Source organism: Phaenicophaeus curvirostris, chromosome 24 (assembly GCF_032191515.1).
Source record: "Phaenicophaeus curvirostris isolate KB17595 chromosome 24, BPBGC_Pcur_1.0, whole genome shotgun sequence".
Lineage (NCBI taxonomy): Eukaryota > Metazoa > Chordata > Aves > Cuculiformes > Cuculidae > Phaenicophaeus > Phaenicophaeus curvirostris.
The window spans coordinates 2,635,454-2,649,087 of NC_091415.1; the positions used below are offsets into that span (position 1 = coordinate 2,635,454).

General features: G+C 45.9%; 2 protein-coding genes across 6 annotated transcripts; both read left to right on the top strand.

Annotated features, from left to right (window-relative positions):
- The first annotated feature begins 644 nt into the window (after positions 1 to 644).
- RBBP5 (RB binding protein 5, histone lysine methyltransferase complex subunit) lies at positions 645 to 12,083 on the top strand. Of its 5 annotated transcripts, none has more exons than XM_069875610.1 (14): positions 647 to 772; positions 871 to 896; positions 1,004 to 1,176; positions 1,918 to 2,058; positions 2,822 to 2,984; positions 3,406 to 3,515; positions 3,696 to 3,815; positions 4,218 to 4,371; positions 4,482 to 4,553; positions 5,115 to 5,232; positions 6,022 to 6,091; positions 6,203 to 6,432; positions 6,895 to 7,089; positions 10,316 to 12,083. In XM_069875610.1, the coding sequence occupies exons 1-14, from the start codon at positions 754 to 756 to the stop codon at positions 10,342 to 10,344; spliced, it is 1,620 nt and encodes a 539-aa protein (XP_069731711.1). In that variant the 5' UTR covers positions 647 to 753; the 3' UTR covers positions 10,345 to 12,083. The 5 variants fall into 5 exon arrangements, with proteins under 5 accessions (XP_069731710.1, XP_069731711.1, XP_069731712.1 ...); XM_069875611.1 differs by having other exon boundaries at positions 10,319 to 12,083; XM_069875612.1 differs by having other exon boundaries at positions 6,895 to 6,972.
- Positions 12,084 to 12,483: 400 nt separating this feature from the next.
- Positions 12,484 to 13,428, top strand: TMEM81 (transmembrane protein 81). The gene has a single exon (XM_069875936.1). It carries the CDS (start codon positions 12,618 to 12,620, stop codon positions 13,413 to 13,415), a length of 798 nt encoding a protein of 265 aa, XP_069732037.1. The 5' UTR covers positions 12,484 to 12,617; the 3' UTR covers positions 13,416 to 13,428.
- Positions 13,429 to 13,634: the final 206 nt, after the last annotated feature.

The window sequence follows — 13,634 nt, forward strand, 5'->3', positions numbered from 1 at the left end:
ACAGTGTGCAAACTGGAAATGGTTCTGGACTCCAGCCCCTCTGAGCCTACTGCCCTGCGTCCAACCTGAGAACGTGCTGTCCTCCTCAGTAAGGCTGCCCTGATCCCCTAAAGTTTATTATGGAATTTTTTAACGTAGCGACTTCTGCTTTGTATGCAATTGGGTGCTGGGCTGGCTCCAGCTCTGCTTGACCTTGCGTTTGAGATGGGGAAAGGCTGGATTAGAGGAGAGCTCTGCTCAGGACAGAACACAGTGAACCCAAGCCTTAACAGTGTCTAGAAAAACACTATTTGAAAAAACATGCTCTAAAACCCCATGGTCATTGTGCCCGAAACCCATAGTTACTTGGATAAATTAAACTTTATTTTAGCTTAAATCAAAGTATTTGGCTTTTGGTAATGGTAAACACTTTTTGTGTCAATATCGCGAAGGAGAGGACTTAACATTTCCCCAGCTCTCATGATTAGAATGCATATTAATTGTTAGTAATTAGCAAGCACAATGTGTTCTGCATAGCAGCTCAGGGGTAGCAACACCACCCGGAACCCTCGTTCCGCAGCCTCAGCGCCGCCCGGGCTCTTTCTGCGCGCTGCACCAGGGCTGCCCTTATATGCGCCTGCTCGCCGCGCGGGGGGAGGTCCCGTCAGGCGCTGGGGCGGGGCAGGCCCCTCGCCGTGGTCCCGTCAGGCGCGGCGCGGGCAGCCCCGGCGCGGGGGTCCTCATCGGCGGGACCGGAACGAGGCGGCGGCCGCGATGAACCTGGAGCTGCTCGGTGCGTGCGGGGCGCGGGGCGGGGGGGTTCGCGCAGGCCTCACCCCCCGCCTCACCCCTCGCCTCACCCCCCGCCTCACCCCCTGCCTTTCCTTGCAGAGTCCTTCGGCCAGAACTACCCCGAGGTAACGGCCCTCCCCGCCCCCGCGGGGCCGCCCCCGGCCCGCAGGCTGCTGCGAGGCGGCCGGGCGGGCCGGGCTGAGCGCCCCCGCGGCTGCCGCTCTCCCCGCAGGAGGCTGACGGGACGCTGGACTGCATCAGCATGGCGCTCACCTGCACCTTCAACCGGTGGGGGACGCTGCTGGCCGTGGGCTGCAACGACGGGCGGATCGTCATCTGGGATTTCCTGACCAGGGGGATCGCCAAGATCATCAGCGCCCACATCCACCCCGTCTGCTCCCTCTGGTGAGGAGCGGCCGCGGCTTCTCGGGGCGACAGAGCTCGCTGCGCGGCCGGGCGCCGAGTTCGCAGCCGCTGAGAAGCTGGTGGGGTTTATGTGAGAAAACGGCGCTGCCTGTGTGTGAGAATCATGGGATGGTTTGGGTGGGGATGGACCTCAAAGCCCATCCAGTCCCACCCCTGCCACAGGCAGGGACACCTCCCACTGGATCAGGGGCTCCAAGCCCCATCCAGCCTGGCCTTGAACCCCTCCAGGGATGGGGCAGCCACCCCTGCTCTGGGCAACCTGTTCCAGGGCCTCCCCACCCTCACAGCAAAACATTTCTTCCTAACATCCCATCTCAATCTCCCCTCTTTCAGCTGAAAACCGTTCCCCCTCTTCCCTTCCCTGCTCTCCCTGATCAGGAGCCCCTCCCCAGCTTCCCTGGAGCCCCTTTCAGTAGTGGAATGTTGCTCTAAAGTCTCCCTGACATCAGGAGATGGTACTTCACAGCTCCTAATGCTCTGTTGATTCCTGGAGCGCCCAAGCCCATTGCAGGATACTCAGTTTTGCTCTGAGACTCCTTTAAGAGAATTTCAGAACTCATTATGCTTTTTAAGTTCTCGGATGTAGAACTGAAAGGTTACTCTCTAGGCTGATAGATTGATGTTGAACCATCTGATAATTTTAAACTGGCTATTAGCGGGTGCGTGTTTTGCGTTTTTAAGGGTAGTAACTACTGCTTGAACTGCTTCTCGTTCCTGTAGCTGGAGTCGAGATGGTCACAAACTGGTGAGTGCTTCGACCGATAACATTGTGTCGCAGTGGGATGTGCTCTCTGGAGACTGTGACCAGAGGTTTCGATTTCCTTCGCCTATCTTGAAAGTTCAGTACCACCCTCGAGACCAGTAAGTCCTGTGAAAAAGAAGGGTTGCTTGCTCTCACTTTACTAGAGCTAATAATTACTAAGATGTTTTTACTGCTGTTTGAATCATAGAGTCACAGATGTTTTGGGTCAGAAGGGATCTTAAAGCCAGTTCCAACCCTCTGCAATGGGCAGGGACACCTCCCGCTGGATCAGGGGCTCCAAGCCCCATCCAACCTGGCCTTGAACCCCTCCAGGGATGGGGCAGCCCCCACTGCTCTGGGCAACCTGGGTCAGGGCCTCCTCGCCCTCACAGGAAATAATTTCTCCCTAAGATCTTGTCTCAATCTCCCCTCTTGCAGCTGAAAACCATTTCCCCTCATCCTATCCCTGCCCTCCCCGATCAAGAGCCCCTCCCCAGCTTTCCTGGAGCCCCTTTCAGTACAAAATTTTTCCAGACCTAGTGGGTGTTTTTGGTCTGTTATCTTGTGATTGGGACCCTAAATGGATTTGTTGTGGCTCTTATTATGAAAATATCAGGAAACGTGGAGATTCCCTTCAGTGTGTATAGAATATCTTGTTGAGTTTACAAGTTCCTGCATAAACATGGAAAAGTTTCCAGAGAAAGAAAGGAAATCAAAGTAGACACCAGCTTAATGTCATGTTACGGTTGAAGTAACAACGAAAATAAAAATACGGAGATATTCTGTATTTCTTGATACAGGTTGAGAATTTTTTCCGCTTCTAAATGTGGAAACTTCTTTTCCGGGGAAGGAACTACCAACTCTTTGTTTTCTGTTTTGCAGAAATAGAGTTTTGGTTTGTCCCATGAAGTCGGCGCCGGTGATGCTAACGTTGTCAGACTCCAAGCATGTTGTCCTGCCTGTGGATGATGATTCCGATCTCAACGTCGTGGCCTCCTTTGACAGACGAGGGGAATACATTTATACGGGCAATGCCAAGGGGAAGGTGAGTCTTCAGGAGGTGGCAGGATGCAGCAGCTTACATTGCTCCCTGTGATTATCAAGACGTGTAACATTTCTGGGTTGCATTCTTTGTTTTTATATGTAATAAGGCTTCAGGAACGTCTCTTGAATAATTGATCCCACATTGAGATGATCTTCTGTCATGTTTTCTCTCAGAAGATCTCTATAATCTTTGAGTTAGGTCTTCGTGTAGCTGTTGTCTGCAACTGCATTTGTTTTATCCTTTTTAAGTGTAAATAAGCAATGTTTGGTCGCAGAAACTGCAGCTGCAGAATCCCAACTGTTTCTGTGTAGATTGCTGAGGCTTCTGTTTTCAGGGGTAGTGGCTGATATGAAAGATACCGAAAGGGGATGAGTGAGTTGCAGTGAATACACTGATTGCCTTCTGTCTCCTTAATCCTCAGATCTTGGTCTTAAAAACAGACACTCAGGATCTTGTTGCGTCCTTCAGGGTGACAACTGGAACCAGCAACACTACAGCTATTAAATCGATTGAGTTTGCGCGGAAAGGAAGGTGAGTTACTTCATCTGCCAAGTAGTGTCTTTTATGATGAATTGAAAACTAGAGGGTGGATTGGCAGAGCGTACAGGGTCTTGAAAACTCCCACGGTTTTTTCATGGAAAACGTATTCAGATTCTTCTTATTTTCTTAGTTTTTTAATGCAAAGCATGTTCTGTGCCTTCCTTTCTGCAGCTGCTTTTTAATAAACACAGCTGACCGGATAATCAGGGTGTACGATGGCCGTGAAATTTTGACTTGTGGACGGGATGGGGAACCTGAACCCATGCAGAAGCTGCAGGATTTAGTGAACAGGTAAGAGGCAGCAGAATGGCTGGTCAACCTGACTTGAGAAGGCGCGATGTGTGTGCTCGGCACTAATGAGACCTTGGGATGAAGAGTAGCTCGGTATCTTATTCAGTGCAGTAGAGAGCTGCTTTCATGTGAAACCTGTCTGTCACGATTTCATTTGAAGTTTAAATGTTATCTGTGGGTGGGAGTATGTAAGATCTCAGTCTGAATGATAGAATCACAGAATGGTTTGGGTTGGAAGGGACCTTAAACCCCATCCAGTTCCAACCCCCTGCCATGGGCAGGGGCACCTCCCACTGGATGAGGTTGTTGAAAGCCTCATCCTTGAAGAGCAAGCTCACTCCACAGCCCTTCATCCTCCATCCTGTGGTGTATTTTAACTTGTGATGATGTTTTTGCGTGCAGGACACCGTGGAAGAAGTGCTGCTTCTCTGGTGATGGTGAATACATAGTGGCAGGTTCAGCACGACAGCATGCCTTGTACATTTGGGAGAAGAGCATTGGAAACCTAGTGAAAATCCTCCACGGCACCAGAGGAGAGCTGCTCTTGGATGTAGCAGTAAGACAACTGTCTACTATTGTTGTTTTCTGTGTTATTTTGAAAACCAAGCTTTCTTAATTCCATTTACCAATTAAGCTCTTCCTCTTCCCTCTTTCAAATGCATCTAGTGGCATCCTGTCCGACCGATCATAGCTTCTATCTCAAGTGGTGTGGTGTCAATATGGGCTCAGAATCAAGTGGTAAGTGTTCTAAGTTGTTTCTTTAAGAGGATCCACCAGTGGCCTCCATCCCAGTAGATGGACTGGTTGCGTGTTAAAATCCTTTGTGAAATCCCCTCTCAGCCTGCTCCTTAGGTTCGCCTGCTTGACCTGACCTGTGTTTGCCTTCGTGTTCAATGGGAGGAGGGTACTCGCACAGTTAAACTTTGAGTTATGTCTTAAATATAGCAGGGACCTTTTGCAGGGCGATGGTGTCCTGAATGTGTCCTTTTAAGTGCTGGAAATCTGAGTGAACCAGCCAAAAACTGAAGTGGCTAAACGTTAACAGACAGCTTTGGGTTTATGGGTAATTATGGCATACGTCGCAATACCCAAGGAATATTATGATGTCGTATTTTCATTAGGAACTAACTTGTGCAGTTCCTTATTTGCCACGTGATTGTGGACCTGTATGAGGCCTGATTTTTGTCATCTTGCACATGGCTTGAGGACCTCAATGCAGAATGAGGTTGTGATTGCACAAGTCCTCACTGTGGTTGCTGTTCCTTTGCATAAGGAAAAAATCATTTGGAATTTGTTTAGGAAAACTGGAGTGCCTTTGCGCCTGACTTCAAAGAGCTGGACGAAAATGTAGAATATGAAGAGAGGGAGTCAGAGTTTGACATTGAAGATGAAGATAAGAGTGAACCAGAACAGACAGGTACTGCGTAAACTGTTTCTGTTTAGCAGAGAGTTTGTAGTCTTGACTACGTGACCACAGTAAAAACTAAAACCACTACGCGGCAGTGTACGTGGGTGTTAAATGACAAAACAGAAGGGGATAAATGAAGATGTATGAACTAATGCAGTCAGTATGATTCCTGCCAGCTGACAGGCAACGTTGTTTTAGAAATGCTTCCTCTCTCCAATGTATGTTTAAGCGGAAAGCAGCAGCAAATAGGTGTGTGTCGTGGTGCAGACCTGCTCTCAGCAGCAGCAGCGCTGATTTTGAATGAACAGCAGCGCAGCCAGGCCACTTGGGGGTGCCAGAAAATTGTGTGCTGTGAAAGGCAGCAGTTAAACCGTGGAAAGAAATTTCAATTAGTCCCAGCATACTGCAGAGCTCTGCTCATTACTGGGCCCTGCAGCACTAATCATATTTAGATTAACTGCTGTTTAGCAGTTTCTAATAGTAGAGTGTAACGTTGACTTGTGGGAATTAAGCATTAAAATAAATTCCTATAGATTTAGAACTATTTCAGTGAAAGCTGAATGTTTAGAAGACTTTAAATCTTTACCTTTATTACTGGTGGTTTACATCAATAGGTCTGTATTAGAACATAGAAAAATAAAATAAAAACCGGGTAGTTTTAAAAGGAAACACTTTTGTTTTCTGCTTTAATTCTCATTTCTGCATGCTTAGACATTTAAGCACAGTCAGTCCCATTCTTTCCAAGTCACTTGGTCTTTTCCTTACTGTCTTTAATCGTCTTTTTTCCCTGGTTCTCAGGTGCCGATGCTGCAGAAGATGAAGAAGTGGATGTAACCAGCGTGGATCCCATTGCTGCCTTCTGTAGCAGGTGAAAGAATGTTTTGTTTCAAGTGTGAATACAAAATATGTCACTAATATTCCCTGTGTGATGTTATAATAACCCCTAATTTCAAATGAAGGCAATTATTTTTCTTCACAGTGATGAAGAACTGGAGGACTCCAAGGCTCTGCTTTACTTGCCCATTGCTCCTGAAGTTGAAGATCCAGAAGAAAACCCCTACGGACCTCCGCCGGATGCAGTTCAGAGCTCTTTAGCTGATGAGGGACTAGGCTCTGAGAAGAAGAGGCAGTCCTCCTCTGATGGATCTCAGGCACCAAAGAAGAAGCCCAAAACCACCAACATCGAACTACAAGGAGTGCCTAATGATGGTGCGTAGAAGCTGCTGTGGTTTTAGTGCCTGTTGTGCTTCTGAGAAGGCTTTTGGCTTTGCCTTAGCTTTGTCTGAAGACCAGCAGTTCAGAAGGTTGCTCTTTAATTTTCTCCTTCCATTGAAGTCACTTCTCACAGCAGTTATTAATAAACACAAACTCTGCAAATTTGATGGCATTTTGCAAGGTAGGAATCACAGAATCATGGAGTGGTTTGGGTTGGAAGGGACCTCAAAACCAATCCAGTCCCACCCCTGCCATGGGCAGGGACACCTCCTGCTGGATCAGGGGCTCCAAGCCCCATCCAGCCTGGCCTTGAACATCTCCAGGGATGGGGCAGCCAGGACTTCTCTGGGAATGAATAATCGCATCCTGAAACTGGAGTTTTTAATGCTGTTTGTAACTCACACCACAGCTGCATGTTCTGATAAATCACATCGGTAACACGCTGTCTCTCCACAGAAGTCCATCCGCTGCTGGGTGTGAAGGGAGATGGTAAATCCAAGAAGAAGCAAGCAGGCAGGCCTAAAGGATCAAAAGGTAAAGACAAAGATTCTCCATTTAAACCGAAACTCTACAAAGGGGACAGAGGTGCTTTACCTCTGGAAGGAGCAGCGAAGGGTAAAGTGCAGGCGGAGCTGGGACAGCCTTTGACAGGTAAGGAACCCAGCGTGAGCGTCGTTGGCTTGCTTGGTGGCCTTGCTTTGTACAGACCCCAACTTAGTCTACTCGTAGCGTTTGATCTTCCCAAATGGCGCTTGCTCTTTAAACATTTAGCTGCTGTCAAGGATAGGCAAAATATGACATTTTTTGAAGTGGAAGCATTTACAATATTCATAATAAAACTAATCCCCACGCCGGTGCTGTTGCATAGCAAGAGCCTGAGGGGGTTGTGGTAGAGGTCAAGTGCTGTTTCAAAAGCAACAACCCTTTTGATAACTTCAGTTTGATAACTACACTCGACTCTTACATAAACAGCAATAAGGTTTGGTTTGGTAGGTCGATTTTGAGGGTGAAAAATGTAAATAGTGAAGGATTCTGAAGGTGAAATTGGTATTTTGTGCCGGGCAGAGCGATGGGGAGGAGAAGAATACTGTGAGCAGAACTAGGAAAGGGAATAGTATCAGTTTGAGAAACGATCCGTGAGATAACATTGAGGAGCTGAATTTTCTGTTCCCAGCAGTGTATCCCAGAGAGTGCAGTTGCTGTAAGTGAGGATAGGTTTTGGTGGACTTTTCTCCCTTTTTCGCTTTTTTTTTTTGATCATATATTGTTAGTACTGCTAAAACTCCCCTAAACTAGGAGTGTTGCAGTCACCTTTGTTGGGGCACAGACTCAGTCTCAGAGAGATGTAAGCGTTTCCTAGCCATCTCATTGGCTACTTCGTCTTCTTTTTTGGGAAAACTTCATTAAAACACCATGGAGAAAACAGCCGTTTGGATTCACTGGTGTGGACCCCTTTTTATTAGATTGTGGTGAAGAACTTGGGGTTGATGTATAAACAGTTTCACAGATAGAATGTAATAAATATATCAGATTTTGCATTTCCTTGAACTCAGCAGCTGCTGCTGTGGATTTTAGACTGCACAGGAGTTATTTTATCCCACCCCCCCACTTCTGTCCCTCACTGCTGGTCCTATGCTACCCACCTTGCTCCTTGTCCTTCCTGCTCAGCTCCTGGTGTGCTGCTTGCACTGTGATAATTACTATTTTCAGAAAAAGGGAAGAGGGTCAAAGCAAAAAGTTCATATGTGGAAAAATGTGGTGGATGTTTTCTGGGCTTGCATTTAATCCTTTCGCACTGCACCTTGGAAAATCCAGGAATTGAAAAGATAGCTGGGAATATCCTTAGAGCTTGGTTATATCCTGGGAGGGACTGAGTAGCTTCTGGTGGTGGATTTACCGGACAGGGTGTTTCTCTTTTCACTTCTCAAGCCATTAAAGGGGCATCCGAGTTGTTTTAAAGTATGATAGTAAGGAGTTGTCTGGATTGTGTGGATCCTCAGGTGTCTTTCCTGGCATCTGTTACACATCCTGACTGGTGGGCAAGGCCAGTTCGAAGGCCAAATGAGTATAACTGTTACTTCCATCAGCAGGCCTGTTGATTGCTTTCTTCTGTTGTGCTGCTAATTAACATGACCATATACATATACATGTACATAAGGTTATAAATGAGAAAGGATTGTGCACTGGAACCTTAACGATGTGGCTTCTAGAAGGGATTTCAGTCATTGTCTGCTTAAAAAACCCAACATTTTGACTTTCCTACGTCTGAGTGGCTGTATAAGCAGCTTGTTTTCAGAGAAGCAGGTTTAATAGCAAGTATTTTTGTTCAGCTTTTCCCAGATATGCTCATGTAACTGTTATTAACTTGCTTTTCTGACCCACTTGATATACGTTTGTAGACAGCTCAGCGTTATTTCTTCTTGCAGCTTGTGATCGCTGTTGCATCAGTCTATTCTGAGAGCTGGAAAAACAATACTCCATTTCCTCCTACACATCTCAAACAAGGCAACGTTCTAGACAGACTCTGTTCTTGGGTTTTTTTATACATATTTGCCAGGCCGTATCTGGGAGGTTCTTGGTGCGCTTGTGCTTGCAATGCTTCCATGTTGGGTTTGGACACTGTGAAAGGGAAATTCTTCTTTTCTTATGAACAAATGGGTTTAGAACCCACTTCCCTACTTACTTTACTCGTCCTTAGTTGCCTGTAAGCACTTTAAGGTGTTTTTTCCATGGTGATGTTCTTTAGTTTGACTGAGCGGTAGGGAACTGATTAATTCTGCTATGAGCGACTTCTGTATCTCATTAGAATCCATTATTGTGCTCCCTTCTACAGAACTGTTGCCTTAAGAGGTTCCAATAGATCCGTGCAGGAGACCTCAGTTGTCTGTTGGAAGTGTCTCTGACTCATGCTATGAGAAGAACGGCTTGTCCACTGAAAGAAACTGTCGCTTGGATCTTTCCAAACTCATCGTAGTCTTTTGATCCATGAAGTTCATGTCTGTCTTCCTTTGCTCTTGCATGTACAGTTCCTATTTTGGGCAGCCAGCTTTTTCCTGGGGCTGCTGGTGTTCTACAACTCTTCCAGATTCCAACAGCCTCCTGCCTGGCATCCAAGCCAGGCTGCTTTTTCTATCTATCATGCATGAAGCTGTGGATTCTTCTAGTTCCTTCCTGTTTTTTTCTGAAGTAACTAATCAGTCTCTAAACCAGTCGCACAACAAGCGTTTCTCTGCTGGAAAATGTTTGTGGTCTCCCATAACCACTGCGTGGCTGGGACTTGGAATCTGCTGCAGGCACGTCTGTGTCGCTGTGCGCTTCAGTCCAGCAGTAAATGTCCTTGTTAAAGCTGCTCTATCAAAATCAGATTCCAGTATAAATAAACTGAGAAGCTTGATCCATTGATAGGAATGGTTGGACTCAATGATCCGGTGGGTCTCTTCCAACCTGGTTATTCTGTGATTTTGCCATAAGGTTTTATTAAAAAATTATAATCTGGTTTAACCCAGACTTAGATGGAACTTGTTGTTTTCAGTTGTGCTTTTGGTTTGAGGTTTTAGGGTTGATGAATCAAATTAATTTCACACCAGGTAAGTTTGTTTGCAGTTTTGTGGAATAAAAGCTGCGAGATTCCTTAGCTGCCTTGTCCATACCTGTGCATGTGATCTCAAAGACAGGTGCAGAAATACTGGAGATCTCTAATTTGCCATATTTAGTTTCTTGTGGGTGATGTCTCATTCTGAAAAGCATTTCTTTATCTAGAAAATCTTGTTCTCTTTCAGCTTTTCCGGAAATGGTACCGTATTTGGTGGTCTCTGGTTTCTGGTAACATCTTTTTGAGGGTGGTTACTTATTTTTCATCTGTCTTTGATCTCTTTAGCAGGTGGTGCAATCTCAGAATTGCTATGAAGACGCTCTTCTTTACCTTCCTGTGTTCTTTCCTATATTGGCACCGTAACATGGAAGATAGATGACATGCTCGGTCAGAGCGGACTGACTAATGCAGCAGACTGATTGTTCATGGATTCAGGGAGTGATTTTTGTAAGCAATGAATTTGGGAGAGGAAACGGCCTTCAATTCCTCCTTAACTGCCTCTTCGTTGAACAGTGGGAGATGCTGACTCTCAGGTCATGGGATTTGCAGAGACTCCTTGGGCTGCCTGTGTTGCCACGTGTGACTGTTTCTAAAGCGAGCCGGTACCCAGCTCTCTGCCACTCCGGAGCTTCTCAGCCATTGTCTTTGAAGTATTTCTTTTGTTCCTCGATTGAAGAATACCCACAGTGTGTGTTTTTATTCCTGATGCCCCATGACTGTGTATCCTGCAAGCTTCCCTGTTAATTTTCATTGCAGTCAATTTTAAGTCCTTCTGTGCCAGCCGCGTAACTGTTGTAGCTTCTCTCTTAGCTCAGTGTGATGCCTCGTGTGCTGATGTTCTTAGCGCGATGCTGCTGCTGCTCTGCCAGCTTCCATCTCGCCTCGAGTGGACAGAGATCTTGTGTGAGGAGTCAAGACACTCTGACGTCTGCAAGGAATGAATCTTCATATTCTGAATATTTTAGACGTGAAGGATGACTCTGCTTAGAGAGGAGGAAAAAATGAAAGGGACTCTGGATAAAATACTCAGTTCATATGCTTTTTCCTAGCCTGTGGTATGGAAAGCTGTGCTGGCAGTTTCTTTCTGTCCTTACAGGTGTTTTTATTCTCTTTCCTGTGAGGTGCCGTACCAAAACCAGCTTTTCCTTAGCTGGTACGTACTGGCAGAAAAACCAGAACCATTATTTCTTCAAACTCAAACCAGTAGTTTTTCAGCATTTTTTTCCTGTTTCTGGATCAATAAAGGGAGAAAGGTGAATGCTAACAGCTCATTCCCAGCCGTCCTTTAATAGTCATTGTATTTCCCTTGAGGGAATGGGAAGAGGCACTTTCTCTGACCAATACCTCGCACCTCTCTGTACCAGACCAACCGCCTGTTAAAAAGAAGTTTTAATTCCCAATGAAATTCCCTTGTTTTATAGACTTTAGTAGTTCTTATGCAATTACTTTTCAGTTGTTCCCCAGACGTAATTATTGAGATGATCACTATGTATTTAAATTCTCAAAGTATCCTGCAGACGTTATAAACCAAGAAGAGGAGTCGTCAAGAGATTTATTAATTTGCAGTCAGAAGGATGCAGTAGGTGCATGAGAGATAAGCATTGGAAGAGAGGATGCTTTTTAAATCAGAAGGTTCTTTAAAACTGGTATTTTCATTTCCGGCTTTGGCACAGCAGCCTGCTTTATTTAACAGAATTCATTCCTCTGCGTACAGTATGAGTTTTCTTTGTTCTGTCTGCTTGTAGGATGACTCGCATCCTTCCTGGAATCAAATCCACCCGTGTGCAGTGTGACTGACCCCACAAGCTTTAAAATATGCTTAGGCAATGGCTCTCTAGACCGTTTTAAAGCATTTTCCACAGACTCCAGCCTTTGTTTCTGTTAAAACTTCTCTGTACAGTGTATATGTCCTTGGTTTATTTTCTTTTCTTATTTTATTTTTTGGTATCTGTAGTTTTGTACAATATTTGTCAGATGCTGGCTTGATGGTAGTTTCTAGCAGTGGTGTTAGGGTTTGTGTTTGTAAATAAAGAGTTTTGGTTTATTTCCTGAAGTTGGCAAGTATGTCTTGGCTTTTCCATGCGACTGTGGTTACGTTGTGGTAACATTTAGGAATCCTGGTGCAAACACAGACTTATTGTGCCTTCACCACAGCTGAAGTGGTGGTGTTTGGCTTTTTTTTTAGTGTGGAATTTGATTGATGATGGTGTTTCGAGAGAAAGCAGTAAATCTGTGCTGTAAGAAACGCCTTGTACAGCCTAGGCACTCCTAGACAGACATGGGAAAGGGGAGCATGTCAGAGGACTCACTTTGGCTTCTTTATTCTCCCTAGGAAGGTTTGGGGCTGCGTGGTCACCGGGGCAACCAGACTGCAACATCAGCACCACAAATGCAGGTTCACTGAGTCGTTGGTGACTTTCCTGAGCCCTGCATAGAGCGACAAACCGCTGTTCAGCTTCCCTTTGATGTCAGTGCCATCAAACTGGAGGTTGAAATCATGTTTTCATGCTCTTGGTAATTTTGGGATTTATTGACTACTGGGTTTGTGTGCCTGTAGAACGTAGCAGGTCTGAGTGATAACCCCGAGATGAAGACCTTGTGGAACAGCCCCATCCTTGGGATGTTCCCTTGTGCTTTCTACCTGCCGTTGGTGGCTTCTGGTGGAAAAGTTACCATCCCAGCAGAGTTGATGACAGTCGCGGTGAAAGTTGCAGTCAAAAGCACCCCTTGCAGTGTCACCTGTGGGATGGGCTTCAGGCTGGAGGAGTTGTGCGAGGTCACTCCTGACGGAGAGAAGAGGAATTGTGCCCTGCGCAGGACCGACTGCCTGACCAACTGGCTTTGTGGCATCGTCTACTTCACCGTCCCTGTAGGCGAATCTTTACAGATCAGCTGCCTGACCCTGGGCGCAGACAGCTTTACTAACCTAACCTGTAAGTGGGGACTTGCCCATGGCCTCATCACCACAAAGGATGAACTCTTCGAACCTTTTGAAAACCCCAATTACTTTGTCAAGTTTTCCCCTGTCAGGGAGTCCAATGCGGGGACTTACCGATGCGATGTGCAGATGCTGAAGACGTTGAAAATCATCAAGAGAATCTATTTTGGGGTCAGAGTAATCTGGAATGATTTTGTGGAGCTGAACTTTCAAAAATATTTGACCGAGGAACAGAAGTTGGCAGCAAACAAGGAGGGAGGAAGCACAGGAAACAACACCTATGGAGAAGTGCAAGAGAAGCAGCACCTTGGGGAAAAAGAATTGATTTATGAGTACTTGGTAGGAATTGGAAGTGGAGTGGCGGTGGGTGTCCTGGTGATCGTGGCTCTCTGCTACCTAAAGAAGATTTTGAGAAGACGAGCTGTGAAGAAACAAGCTGAGGTTTAATGCAATTGTTTGTCTCTCTCTCTCTCTTTATTAGTATTGATGCAGCATCCCCTGGCAATATCATTTTATTTTCTGGCTCACACAGTTTATTACCAAATATTTTCTTAAGCTGTGGAGTCCAGCCTCTGCCAGGGCTTCACCACTCTTTTTGTGAAGAAATTGTTCCTGATATCAATCTAAACCTCCCCTGGTGCAACTTGAGGCCATTTCCTCTCATCC